General features: G+C 45.5%; 1 protein-coding gene across 2 annotated transcripts; it reads left to right on the top strand.

The window, feature by feature from the left end:
* Positions 1-5,675: 5,675 nt before the first annotated feature.
* ERBB3 (erb-b2 receptor tyrosine kinase 3) lies at positions 5,676-26,949 on the top strand. 2 transcript variants are annotated; one of them, XM_081311351.1, is made up of 28 exons: positions 5,676-5,750; positions 13,195-13,346; positions 14,115-14,301; positions 14,953-15,078; positions 15,708-15,773; positions 15,918-16,036; positions 16,142-16,283; positions 16,686-16,799; positions 16,895-17,015; positions 19,252-19,325; positions 19,501-19,591; positions 19,838-20,043; positions 20,251-20,383; positions 20,774-20,864; positions 21,083-21,237; positions 21,601-21,654; positions 21,890-22,025; positions 22,993-23,112; positions 23,452-23,550; positions 23,756-23,941; positions 24,104-24,259; positions 24,505-24,580; positions 24,754-24,900; positions 25,000-25,097; positions 25,189-25,377; positions 25,523-25,594; positions 25,792-26,092; positions 26,270-26,949. In XM_081311351.1, the coding sequence occupies exons 1-28, from the start codon at positions 5,744-5,746 to the stop codon at positions 26,794-26,796; spliced, it is 3,945 nt and encodes a 1,314-aa protein (XP_081167477.1). In that variant the 5' UTR covers positions 5,676-5,743; the 3' UTR covers positions 26,797-26,949. The 2 variants fall into 2 exon arrangements, with proteins under 2 accessions (XP_081167477.1, XP_081167478.1); XM_081311352.1 differs by lacking the exon at positions 5,676-5,750 and adding an exon at positions 9,356-9,781.
* Positions 26,950-27,919: the final 970 nt, after the last annotated feature.

Consider the following 27,919-nt stretch of genomic DNA (forward strand, 5'->3'; position numbering starts at 1 on the left):
AAAAGGGAATGAAGTTGGATCCCACCTTACATCAAACACAACACAAAAATGAACTCAAAATTGGCTAACTGCTTAAATAAGAGCTAAAACCATAAACTCTTTTTTAAAAAATACCTTTATTGTTTAGTTGTAGATGGACAATAGCTTTATTTATCTTTTTGTGTTGCTGAGGCTCCAAACCAGTGCTTCACACATGCTAGGTGAGTGCTGTACCCCTGAGCCACAGTCCCAGCCCCCAAATCATAAAACTCTTTTTTTTTTTTTTAAAGAGAGAGAGAGAGAGAGAGAGAGAGAGAGAGAATTTTCAATATTTATTTTTTAGTTTTCGGCGGACACAACATCTTTGGTTGTATGTGGTGCTGAGGATCGAACCCAGGCCGCACGCATGCCAGGCGAGCGCGCCACCGCTTGAGCCACATCCCCAGCCCATCATAAAACTCTTAATTGAAAAAAAAAAAAAAAAAACAGGGGAAGGCCTGGGGCTGTAGCTCAGTGGCAGAGCACTTGCCTTGCACATGTGAGGCACTGGGTTCGATCCTCAACACCACATAAAAATAAACAAAATAAAGACATTCTGTTCATCTACAACTACAAAAAGTGTGTATGGGGGAGTAATTCCTCATGACTTTCAATTTGGTAGCTTATTCTTTTTTGGTTTTTTTTTTTTCAAGAGAGAGAGAATTTTTAAAAATATTTATTTATTTATTTATTTATATTTTTTTAAAATTTTATTTATTTTTTTAAAGAGAGAGAGGTAGAGAGAGGTAGAGAGAGAGAGAATTTTAATATTTATTTTTTAGTTATCGGCGGGCACAACATCTTTGTTTGTATGTGGTGCTGAGGATCGAACCCGGGCCGCACACATGCCAGGCGAGCATGCTACCGCTTGAGCCACATCCCCAGCCCCAATATTCTTTTTATTTATTTATTATTTTGGTGGTACTGAGAATTTAACCCAGAGGTGCTCTGCCACTGAGCCACCCATCCCCACAGTGTCTCACTAAGTTGTCCAGGCTGGCCTTGGACTTGCAATCCTCCTGCCTCAGCCTCCAGAATAGCTGGGATTACAGTGTGCACCACTGCACTTACCTTGGTAGTTTGTTCTTAAAATTTGACACCAAAAGTACAAGCAATGACAGAAAGAAAAAAAATCCAGATAATTGATCTTCATCAAAGTTAAAAATTTTGTGCATCAAAATACATTATTAAAAAATGAAAAACAATATATGGAATGGTAAAAATGTTTAAAAACCATACATCTAACCAGAGTTTGGTATCCAGAGTATATAAATAAGTCCTATAATTTAACATAAAAAGACAGTTCAATTTTAAAATGGGCAAAAACGTTAAATAGATAATTGTCCAAATAATATATCTAAGTGTCCAATGAGCATGTGAAAAGGTGTGCAATGTCACTAGTCGTTAGGGAAGTACAATCAAAACCATAGAAAGATATTACTTCACACCTACCAGTGTAGCCATCATTAAACAATGGTAAACAAAAGCTGGGGAGGCTGGGGTTATGGCTCAGCGGTAGAGCACTCACCTTGCACATGCAAGGCCCTGGGTTCGATCCTCAGCACCATATAAAGTTTAAAAAAAAAAAAAGAAGCACCCCTCCTATTAAAGGAAAAAAAAAAAACCACGCTGGGTACAATGGCACACACCTGTAATATAGGCAGTTTGGGAGTCTGAGGCAGAAGGATCACAACTTCAAGGCCAACCTCAGTAACTTACTGAAACACTGACTCAAAATAAAAAGGGCTGGGGATAGGGCTGGTTGTTGTAGCTCAGTGGAAGAGCACTTGCCTAGCATGTGGAGGCACTGGGTTTGATTATCAGCACCGCATATAAATAAATAAAATAATGATCCATCGACATCTAAAAAAAAAAAAAAAAGGGCTGGGGATATAACTCTAGTGGTAGACTTTCCCCAGGTTCACTCTCTAGTACCAAAAAAAAAAAAAAAAAAAAGGAAGGTCACAAATTTTAACCTAGATATGGAGAAACTGTCATTCTCAGACATTATTGGTAAAAATGCAAAGTAGTCAGCTTCTGTGAAAAGGTTTGGTAGTTTCTGAAAAAAGGTTAACAGAATAATTATATACCACAGCAATTTTTGTGTGTGTGTGTGTGAGTATGAATTGAAAACAGGAACTCAAATGCTTGTACAAAATATTCATTGTAGCACTTCTCACAATAGCCAAAAGGTAGAAACAATCCAAATGTCCATCAACAGATGAATGGACACACAAATTATGGTATTATATACAATGAAAAGTTATTCAGTCATAAAAAAGAATGAAGTGCTGATTTAGGCTACAATGTAGATAAACCTTGAAAACAGTGTGCTGGGTGAAAAAAAAGAAAGGCCTCTTATTGTATGATTCCATTCATATAAATTATCCAAAATAGGTCAATCCATAGAAACAAAAAGATTGGTGGTTAAGAAACAGGGAGTAATTGCTTAATGGATATAGTGTTTTATTTCAGGGTAATGGAATGTTTTAAATTGGATAAAGGTAATGGATAATACTGTGAATGAACTGAATATCACTGAATTGTTTATTTTTTGTGTGGGGGAGTCTTTTTTCCGTTGTTGATAGACCTTGATTTTATTTATTTAAATGCGGTGTTGTGAATTGAACCCAGTGCCGCCCACATGCCAGGCAAGTGTGCTACCACTGAGCCCCAGCCCCAGCCCCTGAACTGTTCACTTTTAAGGAGTTTTTGTTTTTTTGTTTTTTTTTTGTAGTTGTACATGGACAGCATGCTTTATGTTTTTTTTGTGTGTATATTCTTCTATGTGGTGCTGAGGACTGAACCTAGTGCCTCCCATGTACAAGGCAAGTGCTCTGCCACTGAGCCACAACCCCAGCCCTTAAGGAGTTAATTTTATGTTATATAAATTTTACCCCAATTCAATTTTTTTTTCTAAATGGGTACAGGTGTAGCTCAGTGGCAGAGTACTTCTTGACTAGAATTAGAGTGAGGCCCTGGGTTTGATCCCCAGCACTGGAAAAGAAAAGAAAAGAAAAAAAAAAAAAAAAGACTGTGGCACTTCCCCCACCCCCACCCTTCTCTCTCCACTCACTTACTCTGGGGGAAGATGGAAGGAAAGCTGCCATACTGAGAGTAGTGCTGTGGAGAAGCCCCTGTGGCAAGCAACTGATATCTGCAGCCGTTGGCCGGTGAGGATTCAAGCCCTGCCAACAAGCTCACTGAGTGAGCTTGGAAGTGGATTCTCAAATTGAACCTTGAGTTGACTGCAGTCAGGCTGACAACTTGATTGCAAACTTGTGAGAGATCTTGAGCCAGACCACTGATTAATCTGCTCCTGAATTTCTGACCCACAAAATCTGTAATATTATATATTTTTTTGTTTTTTAAACTGCTTTGTTTTACTATGACTTGGACTTCGGATATAGCAGAGACTAGGTTCTAAGAATGAACATCCTGCAAGGGACTGTCCAGAGAGCAAGCATTCAGAAAGAATTAGAAGCTACATCATCTTTTTTTTTTTTTAATATTTATTTTTTAGGTGCAGATGGACACAACACAATGCCTTTATTTTTTTTATGTGGTGCTGAGGATCGAACCCAAGCCCCGCCCATACTAAGTGATCGCTCTGCTGCTGAGCCACAATCCCAGCCCTACATCATCTTTTATGAAGCAGAAGACAGAAGTCCTCAGAAGTAGCTGGGTGTAGTAGCACACAACTATAATTCCACTGACTCTGGAGGCTGAGGCAGGAGGATTTCAAGTTCGAGGCCAGCCTTCCAATTTAGTGGGGCCCTCAAGCAACTTAGTGAGACACTATCTTGAAATAAAAAATAAAAAGAGTTGGGGATGTAGCTCAGTGGCAGAGTCCCCAGGTTCTATCCACAGCACAAAAATAAGTAAATAAATAAAAATTCCTAGGATTATAGGACTGTACCACTGGTCTAGATAGAAGTTTCTAATATTAATGATTTATTAATTTCTTTCTTTATGCTTGGTGCATTTTGTGTCTTGTTTAAGAAAACTTTGTACATGCTGTAATCATGAAGATAGTCTCCTATATTTTCTTCTAGAAACTTTTTCTTTTATTCATTGTAATTCTATCTACAAGCCACCTGGAAATTATTTTTTTCCATGGTGCTGGGGTTGAACTCAGGGACTTGTACATGCTAGGTTAGTGCCATGCCACTAAACATAGTATATCCCTAGCAGATATTTGATTTTTTAATACTACCTATTGCAAATTATATTATTTCAAAATTTAATTTTCCACTCCTGTGGTGCTGGTATATTGAAATATAATTGTTTTTTTTTTTTTTTTTAATTGGCCCTGGAGATGGAGCTGTAGCTCAGTGGCAGAGTGTTTGCCTAGCATGTGTGAGGCACTGGTTCGATCCTCAGCACCACATAAAAAATAAATTAATAGGGCTGGGGTTATGGCTCAATGGCAGAGCACTTGCCTCACACCTGTGAGGCACTGGGTTCAATCCTCAGTACCACATAAAAATAAATAAAAGTATTGTGTCTATCAACAACTAAAAAAGTTATTTAAAAAAAATAATAAACAGGGCTGGGGATGTGGCTCAAGTGGAAGCGTGCTTGACTGGCATGCGTGAGGCACTGGGTTTGATCCTCAGTACCACATAAAAATAAAATAAAGATATTGTGTCCACCTAAAAAACCAAAAATTAAATATTAAAAAAAATCCTTAGAAAAACCCCAAAGATATTGTGTGTCCTTCTATAACTAAAAGAATATTTAAAAATAAAATTAAATTAAAATTAGCCTCGAGGCTCCATGTGGTGGCACACACCTATAATCCCAGTGGCTCAGGAGGCTGAGGCAAGAGGATCATGAGTTCAAATCCAGCCTCAGCAAAAAGTGAGATGCTAAGCAACTCAGTGAGACCCTGTCTCTAAATAAAAATACAAAATAGAGCTGGGGATGTGGTTGTGTGGTCAAATACGCCTGAGTTCAATCCCCAGTACCCCCCTCAAAATTATCATTGACTCCAGCTACCTTGGTAAACTCATTTATTCTAGTAGATATAGATAGATAGATAGATAGATAGATAGATTGATTTGTACCTTTCTTTTTTTTTTCCTGCAGTCTGAGGATTGAACCCAGGAGCACTGTACTTCTGAGCTCAGTCTTTTCTTTGAGATGGAGTCTTTGTAGGTTACTCATCCTTGAGTTGCTAGGATTAGGGGTATGGCCACTGTGCCTGGCTCTGAGATACTTTTATTACCTGAGATACTATTCATGTAAAAACATTCACAGTGCATTTCCTTCCTTCACCTTCCCACCACCTGTACTGTCACTGTCCCCAAGAACCCTCAAGCCACTATATCTTTCTGTAGCTCATGGTGCTATTAAGCTTCACTCATCTGATCCTTCCTCCAGTCTGAAAATTTGTGGAACTCATGCATATGTATGTAATTCAGTATGAGTTTTTTCCTGTTAATCTGTTTTACATCAATTTAATTTATAGTTCAACCAAAGGACCTAGAAGGATGGAGGGAAGCTATTTTTATCTACTCTACAGAGAATAGAAAGAGTTCACATTCACTTGGAAAAGACAACAAATACATTTATAGTCTTTCTCCAGGGCTATGTTAACTCTCCTGTCCTCTATCATAAAATAATCTGAAGACATCTAACCAGCAGGACTTCTCTCGGACCATCACTACGTTGATCTGCTATATTGATAACATCAGGCAAAGAACCATTGAGCAGGAAATAAATGGCAGGTATGTCCTGATACCTTGGTAAGACCTGCTGTCAAGAGGGTGGGATACTAATCTTATTTCAAAGTTCCCTTCAGGATTAGATGAAGCATTGCTACTATTCTACAGCCTAACTTCTGTTCAATCATGTAGCTTGATGGAAGGGCACTTGCCTAGCATGCATGAGTTTCAATCTTTAGCACAGAAGGAAAAGAGAGAGAGCGAGAGAAACCAAAATTAAGAAAGTTTGAGAAGACCATCAAACATATTAAACATTAAAATTGTAATGAGATGGGGCTGGGGATATAGCTCAATCGGTAGAGGATTTGCCTTGCATGTACAAGGTCCTGGGTTCAATCCCTAGGACCACAAAGAGATATTTAAAACCCTTAGAAAATTGGAAACTTAAATAATGTCAAGTATTGGCAACAAAGTTTGGAGAAATTGAAATTCTACCACTGATTGTGGGAGTACAAATAGGTGGATATTCCAGAGTCAGGAGCCCCATGTGCACAAGAAATTATCACAGGACCAAACACAGATATGAGGATATTTATTGCAGCATTGAGATGGCGGCAATAAGTTGAAGACTATCTAAGTTCCATCACTGGGATAGCAAACAAAGTAGTGGGAACCTTGTAATAGAATATCTTGCAGGAGTTAGGAACAATGGACTAGAAGATCTTGGAGGTCAAAAAAGTTCATTTTGTTTTATTTTTGGTTTTGTTTGTTTTGGTATTGGGGATCAAGCCCAGGTGTGTTCAACCACTGAGCCCAGCCCTTTACATTTTGTACTTTGAGATTGGGTCTCACTAAATGGCTGAAGCTGACCTGGAACTTGATCCTCATTACAGGTTGTGCACCCCTGTGCCTAGCTGATTAACCTTTAATTTTATAGTAAAATAAAACCCAAAATCACTGGCTAAGAGAAAGAAAAGAAAAAAAAGGATGCTGGAGGACTAGAGAGAGCATTCTCTAAAGGCTCCCTTTCATTTATTCATTTATGGTAGTCCTTAACATTTCTGTTAAGCTGCCAGCTCCATGGCAGCCCTGTGTACTGTTTCTCTAAGTGCTGAAGAATGAACAGATACCAGCAAACCTATCTTGGGATCTAGCTAGGAAGGGTAGTTAGAGTTAAAGATAATGGGAATAGATAAAGCTAGCATTCACTGAATGTTCCTTAAAGGTAGAGCATACCACAATAATTCCTCTTTAAAGCCAAACAACCTGTTGAGCACAGTGGTGCAGTGTGTAACCCCAGGGATTCCAGAGGCTGAAGCAGGAGGATTGCATGTTCAAGGCCAGCCTCTTGCAATTTAGCAAGATCTCTCTCAAAACATAAATAAATAAATAAATAAACAAACAAACAAACAAATAATTTTTAAAGGCTGGAGATGAAGTTCAATGGTAGAATCAATGGTAGAGCATCCCTGGTTTCAATCTCCAGTACTGGGGGGGGGGGAAGCCAACAACTTTATAAACTGACATAACTGGAGATTTTTTTTCTTTTTGTTGTTCTTTTCTGCAGTGCTAGGGAATCAAACTCAGGGCCTCTCATGGGTTAAGCAAGCAGTCTACCTCTGAAATACATCCGGGTCCTACAATGTGTGTGTGTGTGTGTGTGTGTGTGTGTGTGTGTGTGTTAGGGGTTGAATCCAAGGACACTTTACCACTGATCTATACACCCAGCCCTTTTTGTTATTATTGTTATTTTTGAGACAAGGTCTCCATAAATTGTGGAGACTGGCCTTGAATTTACAATCCTCCTGCATCAGCCTTCTGAATCGCTGGGATTATGGGCAAGCATCATGGCAGCCAGGGAGCCCTATCACTTTTAAACAAGGAAACCAAGGAGTGTTTTCTCCTTCAGAACCAGGGCACTGAACAGTAGGTTTCCATGAGTCAGTAATAAAAATGAAAGACCTTTCATCTGGATAGAGCAGGTAGGAGCACTTTAAATGGTATTAGCACAGTTACCTGATGAGTGTTTGAATCCCAGTGGATGAAGCTCCAGTCTCAGGACATAAGAAATTCTAGGTAAAATCAGTAGACCACTGAGCCTCTCTTCCCAGTCAGTAGACCACTGTCTCCAGGTAGATGAACTTGGAGAAAAATCCTAAGTTCCAGTTCTGGTAAAATGGAGAGTGATGTAGCCTAACTCACATGTTTTTCATGTTAAGTAGCACATTCTCTAAGGCATTAAGTTTGAGGAAATGCTTTGCAAAAGAACTGTTTCATGGTAATATATATACATGGTAATGGTTTTGCTGCTGTTGTTACTAGTAAAACTGTTGGGCAAGAGGTCCAGGTCCAGGTGAGGCCAACCTCCTGAGAAGGTGACCTTTGGCAAAGAATGAATCCTCTGGGTTATATTTCCATACTGAGCAGGAAAGAATTTTAGCCTCTAGTCTTGAGGTTTGTGTGTGGTGGTAGTGGGTGTTTCTTCCTCAAGAATCCACGAGCGACACCTATCTCTGAAACTTGGGACGCAGGAGTATGGCAAGTTCCAGGCCAGTTAGAAAACTTAGCGTGACTGTCTCAAAAAAAAAAAAAAAAAAAAAAAGTCTGGGAATGTAGCTCAGTGGTAGAACGCTTTTCTGGGCTCGATCCTGGGTTCAATCCCCAGTACCAGAGGGGCGGGGAGTCTATTGTTTTCCAAGTCTCTGGGGGAAAATAATTAGGCTTTCTGTTCAAGATCTTGTAAAGCCAATTTAAAGGATGTGAAATACAACGTCTTGTGGGGCTTCACTGTCGCGGGTTGTGCACAAGGGGGCGCCAGTCGGATTCCTTCGGGAACTGGCAGGGTTTGGGGCAAAAACCCCGCGCAGCCGACAACCTCAGTACTTGGATGCAGGAGCTGATGTAGGAGGTCCCAGGGGTTCATCCGTTTCTTGCACTCAGTCTCTGGTGACCTATTCGCGTTCCCCTTCACTGCTCCCTTCTCTTTCCTTTCTCGCGCCTGGGAGGGTGCCAGAGACTGTGGTGGGGTCGGGGGTGCCCATCTGGGTCCCTAAAAGAGCGGCGGGAACTTCAACCGCCCGGACGGCGCGGTCACACACACTCCAGAGTGGAAGGGGAGGCAGCTGTTCGCCCAGGCAGCCGTGAGGGGCAGCAGAGGGGACAGCGACAGGTGCGGGAGCCCTTCCCCGAGTCGAAGTGGGGAGGCGGGCTCTGGGGTCTGTTCCCAGGCTGGAAACCACCCCCCGCCTCCCAACCAAATCCCCCGGAGAGGCCGGGCCGGCGCCGGGTCTGGAGGAGGAAGCGGCCGGAGACAGTGCAATTTCACGCGGCCTCTGGGGCTCTGGTTCCCGGGCAGGGTGGATGAATTATGGGGCTTTGAGTCTCGGGGAAACTGAGGTGGACTGAGCGTGAGAGGGCAGGGGGACCGACCCTCCCCACTCAAAAACACACAGAGAAATATTCACATTCAGAGAAAAATCCCTCAAGTGACCCAACCGGCTAGGGGAGTTGAGTGATTTGGATAAGGGGCGAGGCCAACTTTCAGGGGGCCGGGCTTTAGAGCTCTCTCCCCAACCGCATTTAATACCTTCCCCGAATTGGGGGCATTTCCAATCTCGATCTTCCCTTAGCCCAGCTCCTAAAGAAATGTTAGAGTGACACCCGGTTCGATCTGCTTGGCCGCGCTGCGGGTCGGTGGGGCGCGGGTGGCACGTTCTGGGCCGGCTGTCGGAGACTGCAGCAATCCCTACTCCAGCCTCGCACGGGAGGGGGCGCGGCCGTGACTCACCCCCTTCCCTCTAAGTTCCCTCCCTCCCTCCCTCTCTCCCAGACATACACCCTCCCCTGCCATCCCGCTCCGGACTTCGGCTCCGGCTCCGATTGCAGTTTGCAACCTCCGCCGCCGCCACCAATTCGCTGGCGGCTCAGGTGGCTGTCGCTTCGATGTCCTAGTCCAGGCCCCCCCCCCCCCCCGCCGGACTCGGCTGGGCCCTCTTCGCTCTCCACTGGAGTCATGAAGGCAAATCGGGCTCTGCAGGTGCTGGGTTTCCTTCTCAGCCTGGCCCGGGGCTCCGAGGTGGGCAACTCGCAGGCAGGTAAGTGGTGTGGGTGCACCAACTGGCTGGAATCTGGGAGCCGGACCGAATGCGTGCAGACCCTGAGGGCAGGGGCGAGGGCAAAGGAGTGCCAGGCTGGGGGTGCGACCCTGAGTCTGCTGCGACCACCTGGGAGGGGTCGGTTAGGCTTGGGTTCTCGGCGTGGTGCGGACAGAGACTGCATTCCTGGACGGCTCACCCCTTCTTCTTCAGGGCGTCGCAGATCCTCTAATTGGTCTCCCCTGATAAGATTGATGTTGAAACAGTATTTCACACTTCTGAGGGGCTTTGCAGGGAGAAGAGCAGGATTCTCCTTTCTGTAAACATGGGAGCTGTTGTGGGTACGGTGGGCGGTGGGCCTTGGCGGATGGGCCCCAGCTTGATTTCTGGCACCCCTGGCTCTCACCCCACCCTGGGTTTCGGCAACCCCCAGTTTCGTTGTTTTGCCCACAGGGCGGAGCTGTGGGAGGGTTGGAGGGGGTTGTTGTTTTCTGGTGTTGGAAAAACAGAAATGGCACCTCCTCTTCCGTGAGTGGGCCTGCCCTGGGGAGTACTGAGATTAACAACAGGGCCAAGTCCAGGTGACACCAGGGTGAGAGGCCCAACAGAGGCTGGCTGCCTGCTTATCCTCAACATAAAGCTGGCTAGACCCCAACTTGACCAACCTCTCTTTGTCAACACTTAGTCAATTCAACTAATATTTATTGAGCATCTACTATATACAGGGGCAGGTAGGGGAAATGTTGTAGGGGAAATGACATACAGACTTTATTTCTGTTCACTTTTTCTCTTCCCTGAGGACCAAGTGGGTACTTTGCCTACCTTCTGAACCTTCTGTCCTGGAAAGTCATTCCTAGGCCTAACTCCTACCCCTCTCTCATTCTGTTTATTATCTAACTCCAGAGTCCTGGGTTACTCATCTCTATTCCTCTTCCCGGTCCATGCCATCTGAGCCCAACCATGTGAGGGTCTCTGGGACTATGGACACCTGAAGAGTGGTGGGATTAGAGTCTTGTTAGTCTCCCCCCTCCCCCCAGATCTCTGCTTGGGGTTTGGCACAGCTAGGGCCCCTTCCCCAGGGTGGGAGTGGGAGAAACCACCTGTGCTTCCCCCACAGTTGCTGGGCCTAAATTTAGCCCCTGGGATCTTGAGATGTGAACACTCCCAGCTGGTGGAGGGAGGTGGTCTGGGGACTGGAATGGGAGGGGCCAGTGAATGACTATCACTGTCTCATCCAGACCCCTGGAATCTTTAACCGGGAACCCAGGAGTCCCAGATTCTAGCTACCCTCCGTGAGAGAGGCAGGAGGTAGACATGGTTGAGTCTTTACCCTTTATCTGGATCCTGTAGCCTCTGGGCATCCGGCCCTGTCTCAGGCCTTCTATAGCCCCTTTGTCCCTACTGTGATGGGGGTGGGGGACATCAGAGGGGAGGCCTCTGGTTGAGGGGGGGGCTGGACATTCTTGTCTCCCACCCCCAATGTTTTCTACTAAAGGAGGGACACTGGCTCTCCTATGCTTTCCTGGTTCCCGGGTACAGCAGGGGTTTTTATAATTCCCTTCCTCCTGCCCTACTCCCCACGTTGCCTGGTTCCTCCCCAGAGTTGTTGTTTATACTCCCTTCCTGCCCAGGCCCTTTGCCCCCTGTGTGAAACATGGACTTTACCCTCAGGGTGTCAGACAACTGGGACTATAGAACTATTGCCTTCCACGCACAGACATAAAGTCTGCATCCTTGCTGTGGGCAGGTGGGATGGACGCTGCCACCTGCAATACTTCCTGATAAGGATCCTAGGGACAGACCAATGTCGATTTCTGGGCCAGCTGTGTTCACGTGTGTGTGTTTGTTGTGCGTGCACCTATGCACATATTACTTCCCTGTGAAGAAATCTTGGCTCCTCCTTTATCTGGGAAGAAGGGTTGGCGCCTTAACTTAGAAAAGGGGGTGTCCTTCCCGAAGGGGGTTGGGGTTCCAGAAATGACTAACCTTCCTTGTCTCTTTCAATTCAGTCCAAGGACCCTAGAGTTCCCAGTCTCCTCTGGAGAACTCCCTGCCTGTTTACCCCTCTTGGCTGAGACTAGCCCACCCCTTCCCTTCAAGGGGAGTGATAGGAAGAGGAACCCTCAAAGATCAAGTGGTCAGACCAGGGGTGTATCTAGCAGGAGGGGTTGGAGCCTCTCAATCTCCCTCTCCTCTGTTTTGTACTCTTGCCTCCCACTGGGCTGCCACTGCCTTAGGGAAGGGTGGCTGGAACAGGTGGTATCTATTCCCCTACTCTCCACCCTCCACACTGGCCTTTCACTGAGCCAGAGAAAAGAGACAGGTATACATAAGGCTTCAGGGTCCAAGATTTCCCATTGCCCATTGTCTTTCATATTTACAAAGGAAAGTGAAAACCCAAGGCTGCCTGCTAGGTGCTTGCACCCTTGTCTAGGCTGTCCTTCACTGTGTGGAGTGGAGTGCCACGTTGGAAGTCGGCTTAATGAAGCTCTTCTGACAATGAAATTGGTAGAAGGCTTGGGAGTGTGTGTGTGGCGGTGTCTTCTGCTGTTTCCCTCCCTTCTTATTTAGGGCTGGAAAGGGATGCTGAGTGAGTGGAGTATATTGGGATAGAGGAAGGGAGTGAGAAGGGAAGCCAGAGTTTAGGAGGGGGGAAGCTGCCAGCTTCTTATCTTCCAGCTTTAAAGACAAAGCTGCCATTGACCCCACCACCATCACCAGCAGAGCTCCCCCCTATAGTGAGGTCACTTGTCTGAGACCAAAGCTCCAGGGTGGAGGGGTATGTGTGAAGGGGGGTGCAAATGCTGCAGAGGACGGGCATCTGGGACAGGGTGGGGCAGCCCCCTCCTCCTGGATAGAATTGCTTCATTGTGGGCTGAACTGTGGCCCCAGGCACTGCCCCCACCTCTGCCCCCATCCCACCCTCAGTAGACACAATAGGGGCTGTGTGCTAACCCCAAAGAGATATTTATTCCAGGACCTAGAGAGAGGCAGGACAGGGGTAGAAAAGTCAGTGGCCTGGTTGAGGGGGAGAGGAGGGTAATCAAAGTTGTGATCCTTGCCTAACTTCTCCCTCCAGGAAGGGAACAGTCCCTAATGTCTTCCTTCTGGATTAACCCTTTTGTACCCAAAGTAGAACCTGAAAAAGACTTCCAGAGGGCCCTGGTGGAAAAAGAAAATCTTGTCAACTTTTCATTCAGGGGATGGTGAGGGCATTCTGAAAACGGAGTAGACTCTTAGGCCATGATTGGCACCTCTGTCTGTCCCTAGTAGGAAGAGTCAGCGGCAGCTGCCTTTTGATCCTTCTTTAATATTACTAGAAGAGGGCAACCAAGGGAGTGTTGTTGGGGGATGGCAGATGGGACTGAAAACTTTGATCCAGCCCTCTGCCACTTTTCCTCTGTTTTGAATAGTGTGTCCCGGGACCCTGAATGGGCTGAGTGTGACTGGTGATGCTGAGAACCAATACCAGACACTACACAAGCTCTATGAGCGATGTGAAGTGGTGATGGGGAACCTTGAGATTGTGCTCACAGGACACAATGCTGACCTCAGCTTCTTACAGGTGAGAGTGTCTGATCCCTTCTTCAACCTGTTCTCCCTTATTCTGTACAAAGGAGACTCCTTCCCTCCTTTAGGACCACCCTTTGCTGAGTTTAGCATTCTTAAGACTCAGTGGTAAGTCCTAAGATTCAAAGCTGTGTAATTTTGGAGACAGTGGCTGGAATCTGGGACCTCTGATCTGAAGGCTGTAGCCAAGGATGTGTAGGTACTGGCCATTAGGCGGGGACAGGGACAGATGGTGGTACAAAGTAATTAGGGACTAATACGGGGAGACACCTAAGGACCTGAGGACCCAGAGGCACTTGGAGAGATGGGGAAGGGACTAAGCCAGGACCCTTCTCCCTGGTATGAGGAGGTCTGAAAAAAATAGGTAGCAAACTTGAATTCCTCAATTATTTCTGCTGCCTTTTTCACTAACCAAAGTGACACAGTAATGTGACATAGCTTACCCCCTACTCCAGAATAGGAATTCAAAGAGGTCAGGCACAATGGCACATGCTGTAATCTCAGCTACTCATGTGGCTGAGGCAGGACAACCACTTAAGCCTGGGAGGCCAACCTGGGCAATGAGTTAAGGATGCCAGAGTGGGGGTGGGGGTGTGGCTCAGAGATAGAGTGCTTGCCTAACATGTGTGATGCCCTGTGTTATATCCCCAGCACTGAAACAAAAAAGAAGAGTTAGGGATTCCTTAATTCCTTAAGGAGGGAAAGGGGACTAAGATCTTTTGCTCCATTGTCTCTCTCATTGACATAATCTGCCCCCTCACAGTGGATCCGAGAAGTGACAGGCTATGTCCTTGTGGCCATGAATGAATTTTCTACTCTACCATTGCCCAACCTCCGAGTGGTGAGAGGGACCCAGGTCTATGATGGGAAGTTCGCCATCTTCGTCATGTTGAACTACAACACCAACTCTAGCCACGCTCTGCGCCAGCTCCGCTTCACTCAGCTCACCGGTCAGTTCCTGATGATTCCTTCTGGCCTTGCCCTCAGCCATCCTGCTGGCAGGCACCTCCTTGATGATGACCCAAGACTCCTCACTCTAAGTGCTCTTTCTAAGGTGCTCAACACCTTGACCAGTATGGTCTAAAGACTCTCCACTCATTAAGTAGAGGACCCAATAGGAAGCTCAGGGCATCTGTTCAGGAGAGTGGGTCCTTATGTCATGGTGGGGCTGGAGTTGGAGCTGGGTTTATTACTCATGCCTCTTGTTGCAAAGTACAGTGTACCTTGATATCCCTCCTTCCCTGGAATCCTACCTTCATTCCCTTTCCAATCCCCACAAGATGGAGGACTGTAGGGATTAAATACCATCAGGCAACCTTCTACTCTCCCTGTCCCAGGCAGTTGGAAAACACTCATTGAGTCAGAGATGTCCTTTCTTTTCCTTCCCCTCCTCCACTGGCTAAACCGGATCTGGACAGGTGTCTGAAGAGGCGGGAGTTTCTTTGGCCTGACTCCTCCTCTTTCCTGCAGTGAAGGATCTGATTGGACTGTCTGCCGTGTTTCCCCTGCTCCCGGGTCCCTGGTGTCCTTTTGGATTTGTCGGGAGGTAGGGAAAAGGAATGCTGTATTCCTTAGCTTGTCACTTCTTTTCCCTACCTCAGAGATTCTGTCAGGGGGCGTTTATATTGAGAAGAATGATAAGCTTTGCCACATGGACACAATTGACTGGAGGGACATCGTGAGAGACCGAGATGCTGAGATAGTGGTGAAGGACAATGGCAGAAACTGTGAGTGGCTATGATCAAGGCTATGATCCTGTCCCACCAAATCAGTGACTCCTTTCCCATGTTCATTACATCCCTAGTCTGAACCTGCCCCTCCACTAAACAGTCACCTCAAGCCCTAGGCCCAAAAGCCTGTCAGAAGATACCAGGTCAGTCTCCTGGAATCCAAACCACAGAAGCAGTGTATTAGGAAAGGGGGCCAAAATCTCCGGGTACTAATCAGGGAAGCCAGGTCTTTGCACTGCACATCCATTACTCTTTCTGCTCTAAGATCTCCCTGCCTACACCGACCAGAATCTAGTACTCCCTGTTCATTCACAGGGACAATTTCTGCTGGGTTCAGTTTGCCCAGAAAGAACTGAGTTCCTGGGTTGGGGTTGGGGCAGAGCTTGGCATTTGCCCCAGTCCCTCCCATTCAGCTGCCCAGTGGGCGTTGTGGAGGCGGGGGCTCCACCCCTTGTTGACAGGTTCACTTGAGCCCAGCCCTGCTCTCCAAGGGCGGGGAGGGACACTGCCCTGACTTTTGCTTCCCGGGATTGAGGTGCCTGTGTGCTGACATCATACCCTGTTGATTCAAGCAAGCAAGCCTATCTTAGACCTGACAGCCCCTGTGTTCTCTTCCTTCCCATCAGGTCTCCCCTGTCATGAGGTCTGCAAAGGGCGATGTTGGGGTCCTGGACCAGAAGACTGCCAGACATGTGGGTTTGAATTTCCCTCTAAAAACTTCAAGTTTCATATTCTTGCCTACCCAAGCCTGTGTCAGTCTGAGGGTAGGAACGGACTAATGGGTTCAGAATTCAATCCAAAGAGTCCTGACAGCCATGCTTTCTCTTCTTCCATAGTAACCAAGACCATCTGTGCCCCTCAATGTAATGGCCACTGCTTTGGGCCCAACCCCAACCAGTGCTGTCATGATGAGTGTGCAGGGGGCTGCTCAGGCCCTCAGGACACTGACTGCTTTGTACGTATTCACTCTGTGTGCCTGGGTTCTGAAATGGGGATGTGGGTTTGGGGGAGGAAATAGGGTACTGCGTATGTGCTACAAATTTTCAATCTGTGTTCTTAGGCCTGCCGACACTTCAATGACAGTGGAGCCTGTGTGCCCCGGTGCCCACAGCCCCTTGTGTACAACAAGCTAACTTTCCAGCTGGAACCCAATCCTCATACCAAGTACCAGTATGGAGGAGTTTGTGTAGCCAGTTGTCCCCGTAAGTGACAGGAAGGAACAAGGATAGTGGATGCAGGTTTTTAGACATACTTTTGAGAGTCAAAATGGATTGAGTTAGGTGACAAATAGGAGACCTAGACAGTAAATGGTTGTGATCACTAATTTCCCCCACGAGTGACCTCTGTGTCCTATCCTCCTAACAACTGTGGCCTTTAGCAGCAACAAAGAGCAGACTTCATTGTTCCATCTGCATGACCTCCAGCTATGGCCCTTAGGAGCTGCATAGAGCAAAAGGACTTTCTAATCTATAGGATAGCACTTAAGTAACCTAAAATGGGGCAAATTTAGTGCAGAGCAAGAGGGAGCAAGGACTCAGAAGAGGCATTCTATTGGTATGTTGGCACTATTCCCCGCTCATCTCTAATGGTGCCTTCTTCTCTAGATAACTTTGTGGTGGATCAGACCTCCTGTGTCAGAGCATGTCCTCCTGACAAGATGGAAGTAGATAAAAATGGGCTGAAGATATGTGAGCCTTGTGGTGGGCTATGCCCTAAGGGTGAGTAGGAGATGGTAAGAAATTATGATGAGACATCCTTTTCTCTGAGACTAGTCAGGCCACCTCCCTTCACTGAGCTTCTTTTGTACTTGCAGCCTGTGAGGGGACAGGCTCTGGGAGCCGCTTCCAGACTGTGGACTCCAGCAACATCGATGGGTTTGTGAATTGCACCAAGATCCTGGGCAACTTGGACTTTCTTATCACTGGCCTCAATGGGTTAGTAGAGATTGTGCCTTCTCTCCCCAGGTCCTACCCCAACCACCCACACAGGTCATTTAATCAGCCTAAACTTCCCTATGTAGAGCTGACCAGGAATGTAAGTCATAAAACCTTAGCAGTAGAAAAGGAACTGAGAGAATGCTGAACTCAACCTCGTATCCTGAGCTTGAATCCCTTCAGAGACATCCTTTAGCAATCCAGTGTCACTCTGAGGACTGATGCTGTACAGGGACAGTGTCTAAAAGTTTGTCTTTCAATTTCAGATAGAAATATGCTGTTCTTGGGTTGGGGATGTGGCTCAAGTGGTAGTGCTTTCGCCTGGCATGCGTGGGGCACTGGGTTCGATCCTTAGCACCATATAAAAATAAAATAAAGATGTCGTGTCCACTTGGGGGGGGGGAGAAATATGCTGTTCTAGCTCTTTTCTCTAGTTCTCCTCCTTGAAACAACAAAGGTCAAAGGGACTTTCTGATCCATAGGTTAGCACTTAAACTGTGTATGTAGGAATGGGGTGGGGAAGACTATAGCCACCTGCTGTTTTCACTTTTTACATGCACATAATTTTAGATCTACACTGCAGTTGCAAGAATGATATATTTTCTATACACTCTTTACTCACATTACCCGAATGTTAACATATCACACATGATTTTATCATTCCTCTCTACTCATACACACATACTACTCAGAGTATTGTGTTTCTGAACCACTGGATGGTGAAGCTTCAGTCATGTGCTCCCTTACCTCTGTTGTATTTCAGTGTGTATTCTTTGAAAACAATAACATTTTTTTTCTTTTGGTACTAGGGATTGAGCCCAGGGCCTTGCACCTGCTAAGTATTTGTTCTACCATTGAGTTACACACCCCCAAGAACATTTTTTATCTAACCAAAGTGTAGTTGTATGTAAATTTAAAAAATTAATATTGAGGCTGGGTGCTGTGGTGCATGCCTGTAATCCCAACAGTACAGACTGAAGCAGGGGGATCACAAATTTGAGACCAGCCTTGGCAATTTAGCGAGACCCTGTCTCCCCCTCAAAATTAAAAGGCCTAGGGGAGTAGCTCAGTGTTAGAGTGTCCCTGAGGTCAAACCCCAGTACCGCAACTCCCCAAGAAAAACCCAAAATAAACAAAAAACATTGTAATCAAATATTATTTAGTTTATAGACCTTTCTCAGAATTCACTAATTGTTCTACTAGTGTCCTACATTCAGTTACTATGTCTATTTAATCTCCTTTAATCTATAATAGTTCCTCAGTTTTTGCTTATCTTTCATGACATTGACATTGTTGATGAGTACAGGTCAGGTAACTAGTATAATATTTTTCTATTTGGATTTGTTGATGTATCCTCATTCTTTTTTTTTTTCCTTCTTTCTTTTTTTGGTGGCATGGATCTAATTATTCTGGGCCTCACACATGCTAGACAAGGGTTCTATCATTGAGCTATATATCCCTAGCCAAATTAGGCATTTTTGATAGCAGTATCTCAGATGTTGTATTTGTGGTACATCATATCAAGGATACAAAGGATGTTGTTGATTTGTTCCATTGCTGATGATAATCTTCCTAACTTGGATAAGGAGATATCTAATAGTTTTTTTCCACTATAATTACTATTATGCCCCTTTGAAATTAATATATTAAGAGACATTTGCTTGAATCATGTATTATGCCTAAGGATGATAAATTAATTCTCTTATTCCTTCTGCATTTATTCGTTGGCATTCTAGAATTAGGAAGAGTCTCTCCTTCCTATTTATTTATTTATTTATTTAATGGTGCTAGGTATTGAACCCAGACCCTTGTGCCTGCTAGGCAAGTGCTCCAGCTACACTCCCAACCCTGATTTATTTTATCAGTGTGGATACTTAATATTCAATGGTTTATGAACCTTTACAGTCATTATTTATTTTATTGTTCGGGTGTCCCTTCCTTTGGCCATTGGAAGCCCTTTCAAGCTGGCTCCCGTGCTCTTTGCATGGGTATCCTGCCTTCTTTGAGCACTTCCTTTCTTTTCCAGCACAAGGTGCTGTAGGCTCAGGTTATATTTTCCCTGCTGAAATCTTTTCTTCAAAGAGCCCTGTTTTATTTGGGTAGAAAATGGCTTTTAGAAATCAAGTTCAGTTGGGTTAGGGGTGAGTTCAGTGGTAGAGCACTTGCCTAGTAAGTGTACTCCTTACTACCGAGTTATATCTCCACCTTATTGACCAGTTTTTACTGTTCTCCCCAGAGATCCCTGGCACAAGATCCCTGCACTGGACCCTGAGAAGCTCAATGTCTTCCGGACAGTTCGAGAGATCACAGGTGAGTGGGAGAAGAAGCTGCCTTCTCTTGGAGGAATAGATGAACCATTGGCAAAAACTGCTGTGTATCTGCTTGAAAAAATCATGTCCCAAGAAATAGGTGAGGGGCCAGAAGAACCTGCAAAAGAGGAAGGGGAGATGGCTCCTTGCTCATATTCGTTTCTTTAATCCCTCAGGTTACCTGAACATCCAGTCTTGGCCTCCTCACATGCATAACTTCAGTGTTTTTTCCAACCTGACAACCATTGGAGGTAGAAGCCTTTACAAGTGAGTAAGGGGTTTGGAGGTGGTAGCAGCTCCAGACAGTTGAGTAATCTTTTTAAAAATATACAGTAACATCTCATGCAGCAGGCCCAAAGCTTCTCCAAATTTGATGGGGAAAGGGGAAAAAGGAAAAGGAGGGAGATTTCCTTTGACTAACCCAGAACAGATTTGTTGAATGAAAAGTGAATCCTCTACATGTTTAATTTTCCATTTGTAGTCTGCCCTCTCATCCTGTCTCCTTATTCTCAGCCGGGGCTTCTCATTATTGATTATGAAGAACTTGAATGTCACATCTCTGGGCCTGCGATCCCTAAAGGAAATTAGTGCTGGGCGTATCTACATAAGTGCCAATCGGCAGCTCTGCTACCACCACTCTCTGAACTGGACCAGGCTGCTTCGGGGGCCTGCAGAAGAAAGACTAGACATCAAGCATAATCGGCCCCGCAGAGACTGTGGTGAGGGAAAAGGCCCAGTGGGTGGTGAGAATAAGGAGTCAGGAAGGCAAGGGTGTAAGGACTATTCTGTCCCAGAAGTGGGAGTAGTGTTGGGGGATGGAACCAAAGAGAAGGGGGGTGTTAGGCTAGAAATAATGAGGAAGGATTCAGGAAAGGGCTTTCCAGAAGTCCTCAGACTCCTCTCCTAATTTATCCCTTCTTTTCCAGTGGCAGAGGGCAAAGTGTGTGACCCACTGTGCTCCTCTGGAGGATGCTGGGGCCCAGGCCCTGGTCAGTGCTTATCCTGTCGAAACTACAGCCGAGGGGGTGTCTGTGTGACCCACTGCAACTTTCTAAATGGGTACAGTGAGGGGAGGCAGTCAAGAAGGGATGGGGTGTGCTGGGCACTATGGTATATGCCTATAATCCCTATGACTTGAGAAGCTGAGACAGGCAGTTTGCAAGTTCAAAGCCAGCCTCAGCCACTTAGGCCCTAAGCAATTCAGTGACACCCTGTCTCAAAATGGAAAATAAAAAGGGATGGGAATGTGGGCACTGGGCACTTACCCACTGGATGGTTCAATCCTCTATACACCCCCTGCAAAAAAAGGGGTTGGGTAGGCCTGGGATGTAGCTGTCCAGGTGGCACCTGACAGCCTTGGTGGGAATGAGGTAGGAGATCCTTATTCAGGATCAGGGAATTAAATTCAGGACTTGGAAGTGACCCCTCTTCCTTTATCCCTCACTGCAGGGAGCCTCGTGAGTTTGCCCAGGAGGCTGAATGCTTCTCCTGCCACCCGGAATGCCAACCCATGGAAGGCATTGCCACATGCAATGGCTCGGTATAGTACCTCTAAGGGAGACAGGGAAGGGCAAGACTTAGAGTGTCCAAGGAATGATATGTTCAAATTCCCATCATAGCATAAAGAGACCAGACAATGATAGAGTGTATGGAGGATCCTGTAAATACATCTGAATGGCTGGGTTGGTTCTTGCTAGGAGGTATGGAATTAACATTAGGATCCCATTCTAGGATCCTGATCTTCTCTCTTCTACCCAGGGCTCTGATGCTTGTGCCCAGTGTGCCCATTTTCGAGATGGGCCCCACTGTGTGAGCAGCTGCCCTCATGGAGTCCTAGGTGCTAAGGGCCCCATCTACAAGTACCCGGATGTTCAGAATGAATGTCGGCCCTGCCATGAGAACTGCACCCAGGGGTCAGTGATGGGATGATAAGAAGAGGGGGTCAGGGAAAAAGGTAGAAGCACAGATCTAGGGTAAGTGGAATAGAAGTAAGACAGGGACTGTGATTTAAGAATTACTCCCAGCTCTGTAGTAATGGATTGGAGGAAGAAGGCAAACTCAGTTTTAGGAACCTGGAATAACCTCAGATCTGGGTCATTTAAGGGAGGATTGGAGAGGGCTGGTAAGCTGAAGATGGAGACTGAGTCTTGGGATAGACTTTGGAGCCCAGGATGGGATCCATAGTAGGTTTTTGAAATAAGCTTTTGATGTTAAGCTGTTGGATTTAAGTCTCTGTTGTCCAAGTGCCTATCTAAGAGGGTGACTTTCTTCTCTAGGTGTAAGGGACCAGAGCTAAAAGATTGTTTAGGCCAAACACTGGTGCTGATCAGGTAAGATGGGCTTGGAGATTTTGGAAGCAGGTATATTTGGGAGAGAAACTAGGGAGAGAGGGTGGTTAACTTGAGTTGGGGAGAGCCAAGATTTAGGTTAACCCCTTCATTGCTCAAGAATATACGTATATGTAAATGTTAACTTGCTCCAGATTTGCACTATACCTTTAACACAAATATAGATGACGTTTGTGAGGGAGATGTAAATACACCTAGATTTCTTTGTATTCCATAGCAAAACCCATCTGGCAATGGCTTTGACAGTAGGTTTGGCAGTGATTTTCCTGATTCTGGGCGGCACTTTTCTGTATTGGCGTGGGCGCCGGATTCAGAATAAAAGGGCTATGAGACGCTATTTGGAACGCGGTGAGGTGAGTATTTAGCTTAATTTTGAGAGGTACCCAGGGATAAATGATGGGATGAGGCTTTCCTCTTCTTTCTCTGGAGATTTAATCCCTTTCTTCAAGGAAATAGTATGGTCCACTAGAAAGAACACTGGGAATTGGGAGGCTTACATTATATTTCTGATTTTGCCATTAATTTGCCATATGAGGAGCTGGGTACAGTGGTGCATGACTGTAATCCCAACTACTTAGGAAGTTGAGATAGAGGCTTCTAAAGTTCAAGGTTATCCCAGGCAACCTAGCAAGACCCTGGCTCAAAATAAAAAAGGGTTGGGACTATAGCTCAGTGACAGAACATCCCTGGGTTCAATCCCCAGTACTATACCACTCACAGAAAGATAATATTTTGCTATGTGACTTTGAAGAAGTTATGTGCCTTCTCTGTGCCTCAGTTTAAGAATCTATACAGAGAAATTAACATTCTTCTTTCTAGGATGGGTGAAAGGGGATAATGTATGTGAAAGTGCTTTCCAAAGCCAGAACATTGTGTAAAAGACCCTTAAGGTGATAGTATGACTAAGTTTCCTCAGCCCCCTCCTACTATTCTCTCAAAGGGGAAACCCAAACTGCTTGACTCCTGATTTAAAAAGCAAAAATGGGCTGGGATTGTGGCTCAGCAGTAAAATGCTCGTCTAGCATGTGCGAGGCCCTGGGTTTGATCTTCAGCGCCACATATAAATAAATAAAATAAAGGTATTGTGTCCAACTACAACTAAAAAATAAATATTAAAAAAAAGCACAAAAAACTTCCTCAATTCTCAGGGCCTATTATTCCTCAATCTGCCTATGATGTTTCCCAGGACTAATGACTATTCCTCTTCCTGCCCTTAGTTCATTGGGTTCTGCTGCCTTTGGTATCCATCTATGGGGAGCAGGTAGGAGAGGGACATGAGACTGGGCTTTCCTGAGAACCTCCTTCCCATCCACTCCTCAGAGTATAGAGCCTCTGGATCCCAGTGAGAAAGCTAACAAAGTCTTCGCCAGAATCTTCAAAGAGACAGAGCTGAGGAAGCTTAAAGTACTGGGTTCAGGCGTCTTTGGAACAGTGCACAAAGTGAGTGACCTACAGAAGTATGGGGAGGTGGAAAGAGGATCTAGGGCAGAGGGAAGAAAGATTTTGGCAAAGGACTTCCTTGCCTGGTGTGGTGGCACATATCTATAAACCCAGTGAGATGGGAGGCTGAATCAGAAGGATTGCAAGTTGGAGACCAGTCTTGCCAACTTAGTGAGACCCTGTCTCAAAATAAAAAATAAAAAGGGCTGGGAATGTAGCTCAGTGGTAGAGCACACCTGAGTTCAATCCCCAGTACTACCAAAGTGGAAAAAAAATTTCTGAAAAAGGACTGACCTGGGGAAAATGACCCTCCTTTGACTCCCACCCTTAACTTTCCAGGGAGTATGGATCCCCGAAGGTGAATCAATCAAGATTCCAGTTTGCATTAAAGTCATTGAGGACAAGAGTGGACGACAAAGTTTCCAAGATGTAACAGATGTAAGTGAAGGAAGGGGATTCTGTATGCCACTAGGAGAGAGGACAATATTACATATAGTCATATAGAATCAGAGTCCTGTGTTAGCAGATACCATGTTAACCATGCTACAATATTTGGCTTTGGGGGAAATCATGGTCTGGGTGTGTGTGTTGAGTATACATGAACCTGTTTGTTCCCTGGATAAATACCTCTTGTATTTTGTAGCATATGCTGGCCATTGGCAGCCTAGACCATGCACACATTGTTCGGTTGCTGGGACTATGCCCAGGGTCATCTCTGCAACTTGTCACTCAGTACTTGCCTCTGGGTTCCCTACTGGATCATGTGAGACAACACCGGGGAGCACTGGGGCCACAGCTGCTACTCAACTGGGGAGTACAAATTGCCAAGGTGAGAGGGGCATGGAGTATTTCTATAATAACTGCCAGGCTGGAGGCAGTCGGGAAGGGTCGGGAAGTCTGACGTTTTGAAGTTGTGAGAGGGCCTTCAGAGTTTAGAGGGGATTCTCAAAAACTGACTTCCCAATCCTTAGACTATTTCTTTCTCCTGCAGGGTATGTACTACCTTGAGGAACATGGTATGGTGCACAGGAACCTGGCTGCCCGAAATGTGTTACTCAAGTCACCCAGTCAGGTTCAAGTGGCAGATTTTGGTGTGGCTGACCTGCTGCCACCTGATGATAAGCAGCTCTTACACAGTGAGGCCAAGGTGAGATGACACAATGGCTGGGAAAGGAGGTGGGGTGGAGTGAAGCAAGGGGAAAGGGAGCAGTCAGTGGTCTCTTTCTGAGGTAAGCAGATACTTTATGGTGAATTCAAGGAGAGGAAACTGGAGATGCCAGAAATTTAAGTTCAGAGAGCAACAAAGAAAAAATATGATAGATAACTTGGGGCTTGGAAATGCTAAGAGATTTATGCAAATCAACTGGTGGCATCTTTATCTTTAATCCTCAGACTCCAATTAAGTGGATGGCCCTTGAGAGTATCCACTTTGGGAAATACACACACCAGAGTGACGTCTGGAGCTACGGTCAGTGCATCTGGGTGACCTCTATATAAAATCCACAACTGCCTTTTGAGTCATCTCCTCTTATAAACTATAAGCCTTTCAGATCCTTGTATCAGATCAAGTTCTGCCTTTCCTTTACATCATGCCCATGTCTACTGTTTTTGTACTGACTAGTCAATTTCTTCCTGTACCAGGTGTGACAGTTTGGGAGTTGATGACCTTTGGGGCCGAGCCCTATGCAGGGCTCCGACTGGCTGAAGTACCAGACCTGCTAGAGAAGGGGGAGCGGTTAGCACAGCCCCAGATCTGCACCATTGATGTCTACATGGTTATGGTCAAGTGTGAGTTACCTGTTGACCTCAGCCATTTCTGACTTCCCTCCCTATTCCTCTATGGCTGTATTTCCTTTTCTCATACTACCTGCTCCATCTTACCCCCAGGTTGGATGATTGATGAGAATATTCGCCCAACCTTTAAAGAACTAGCCAATGAGTTTACCAGGATGGCCCGTGATCCACCAAGGTATCTTGTCATAAAGGTGAGCAGGGACTAGGAGATATCAAGGACATTTAGAGAAAAGAGAACTTGGCTGGAACCAGGATCCACTTAACAATCACCTTCCCCTATAGAGAGAGAGTGGGCCTGGAATACCACCTGGGGCGGAGCCCCCTGCTTTGTCAAACAAGGAACTGGAGGAAGTAGAGTTGGAGCCAGAACTTGACCTAGACCTAGACTTGGAGGCAGAGGAGGACAGCCTGGCAACCACACTGGGCTCTGCCCTCAGCCTACCAGTTGGAACACTTAGTCGGCCACGTGGGGTAAGACACCTTCTAATTGCCCAAGATACTGTGTGCCCTGAGCCCTCATTAACCACATAGATACCAGATTAACTAATCAAAGGATCCTATGGTAAAAATAGATTTCTCTCTTCATTTTAACCTTTCATTACTTTTTTCATTCTAGAGCCAGAGCCTTTTAAGTCCGTCATCTGGATACATGCCCATGAATCAGAGTAACCTTGGGGAGGCTTGCCAGGTAAGGCCTGCTGGGCAGGGTGGCAGAGTCTTAGGGATTTGATAGGGTTGATAAGGGTAGTGTGGGAGACATTAGAAACCTTTAAGGTTGAATCTGTATTCTGAAAAAAAGAAGGAACTGAACATCTTAACCTTCTAAACAAACATCTCTTCTTTCCTCATCTTTGTATAAATCTCCTTATATTATTTTCCTCCTAGGATTCTGCAGCTTGTGGGGGGAGTGATTGGTGTCCCCGTCCAGTCTCTCTGCACCCAGTGCCACGAGGACGCCTGGCATCAGAGTCATCAGAGGGCCATGTGACAGGATCTGAGGTTGAGTTCACAGAGAAGGTGTCAATGTGTAGAAGCCGGAGCCGGAGCCGGAGCCCACGGCCACGTGGAGATAGCGCCTACCATTCCCAGCGCCACAGCCTGCTTACTCCTGTCACCCCACTCTCCCCACCAGGGGTAGAGGAAGAGGATATCAATGGTTATGTCATGCCAGATACACACCTCAAAGGTGCCTGACTTTTCCATGGCTTTCCTCAAATCTTCCTCTAATCCTTTATCAGAGGTCCTCTTAATTCTTTTACTTCTCTCATCACATCCCTCTCTATTCATTTTTTTCTAATTTACCCTACCCATTTCTGCCCATTGCCATGAGGTTCACATTCCTATTCTTTCTTCTCAATCATAGGTACTTCTTCCTCCCGGGAAGGCACTCTTTCTTCAGTGGGTCTCAGTTCTGTCCTGGGTACTGAAGAAGAAGATGAAGATGAGGAGTATGAATACATGAACCGGAAGAGAAGGCACAGTCCACCTTGTCCTCCTAGGCCTGGTTCCCTTGAGGAGCTGGGTTATGAGTACATGGATGTGGGATCAGACCTTAGTGCCTCGCTGGGCAGCACACAGAGTTGCCCACTCCACCCTGTGCCCATCATGCCTACTGCTGGCACAACTCCAGATGAAGACTATGAATATATGAATCGGCGACGTGGTGGAAGTGGTCCAGGTGGGGAATATGCAACCATGGGGGCCTGTCCAGCATCTGAACAAGGGTATGAAGAAATGAGAGCTTTCCAGGGACCTGGACACCAAACTCCTCATGTTCGTTATGCCCGCCTCAAAACTCTACGTAGCTTAGAAGCTACTGACTCCGCTTTTGATAACCCCGATTACTGGCATAGCAGGCTTTTCCCTAAGGCTAATGCCCAGAGAACATAACCTCTGCTCCCTGAGACATTCAAGGAGCATTTGATGGCAGCTAGTGCCTCTAGAGGGTACCCCTCTTCTCTGTACTCCCTCTCCCCTTTTCAGCCCTATTTCTCCAGTACTAGACAATTCCATTCAACCCTTTGGAGGCTTTTAAAGACTTTGACACAATCTGCCTTGCATTCGCAAAGCCCTGGGTTCGACCCCCAGTTCCAAAAAAAAAAAAAAAAGACAAAAAAAAAAGACTTTGACACAAAAATTTTGTGGTATGTACCTGGCTGTGCACTTTCTTCTCTTTCCCAACCCCAGGAAAGAAGAAGGTTTTCCTATTTTGTGTGCTTTTCCAATCCCATTCCTCAGCTTCCTCAGGGGGAACACCCTGGAGATATGAAGGATCACTCCCCTGGTCCCTTTCTCTCAGGCTCTTACTTATTTGGATTAGACTGTTATGTGTGCTTTTACTTCCCATCAGAGTGTCCTAAGGAAAGGATAGGGGGAAACCTGGAAGAGGAAAGTAAATTTTTGGTTTATGACTCTTAATCCTCTGGAAAGACTGGGAAGCTTAAAATTTTGTGGAATGAAGAAACAGAAGGAGATACTACTATCAATTGAGCATTTATTACGAGCCAATCATCATGCTAAACTTTGCCTACATTATCTCACATAATCTTTTCGAATCATTACAATTTTGTAAGGTAAAGATTATCCCACTTTACTTATATAGTAGTTCCATCAGGTATTCCAGTGAAACTGGGATTAGGTAGTAGCGTACCTGTAATCCAAGTAACTCAGGAGGCTGAAGCAGGAGGATCACAAGTTTGAGGCCAGCCTGGACAACTTAGTGATACCATCTCAAACAAAATGAAAAGGTCTGGGTATATAGCTCAACAATAGAATACCTCTGGGTTCAATCCTTAGTACCAAAACCAACAACAACTTAAAACCCAGTCAATTCCTGAAAATGCAAATAGTATCAAGCCCTATAATTTAATGCCTTTTCCATCTTAACTAAGCATTTATGCATTATGGCCAAAAGTTTTGCAGTTTGAAGCATGACAGCAAAACTAGTACTAATTTCCTTTCCCCCATTTTCACAATTTCAGATAGTTATGTTCTTACCATGAATCTTAGCAAC

This window comes from Spermophilus citellus (assembly GCF_964194105.1).
Source record: "Spermophilus citellus genome assembly, chromosome: 10".
Lineage (NCBI taxonomy): Eukaryota > Metazoa > Chordata > Mammalia > Rodentia > Sciuridae > Spermophilus > Spermophilus citellus.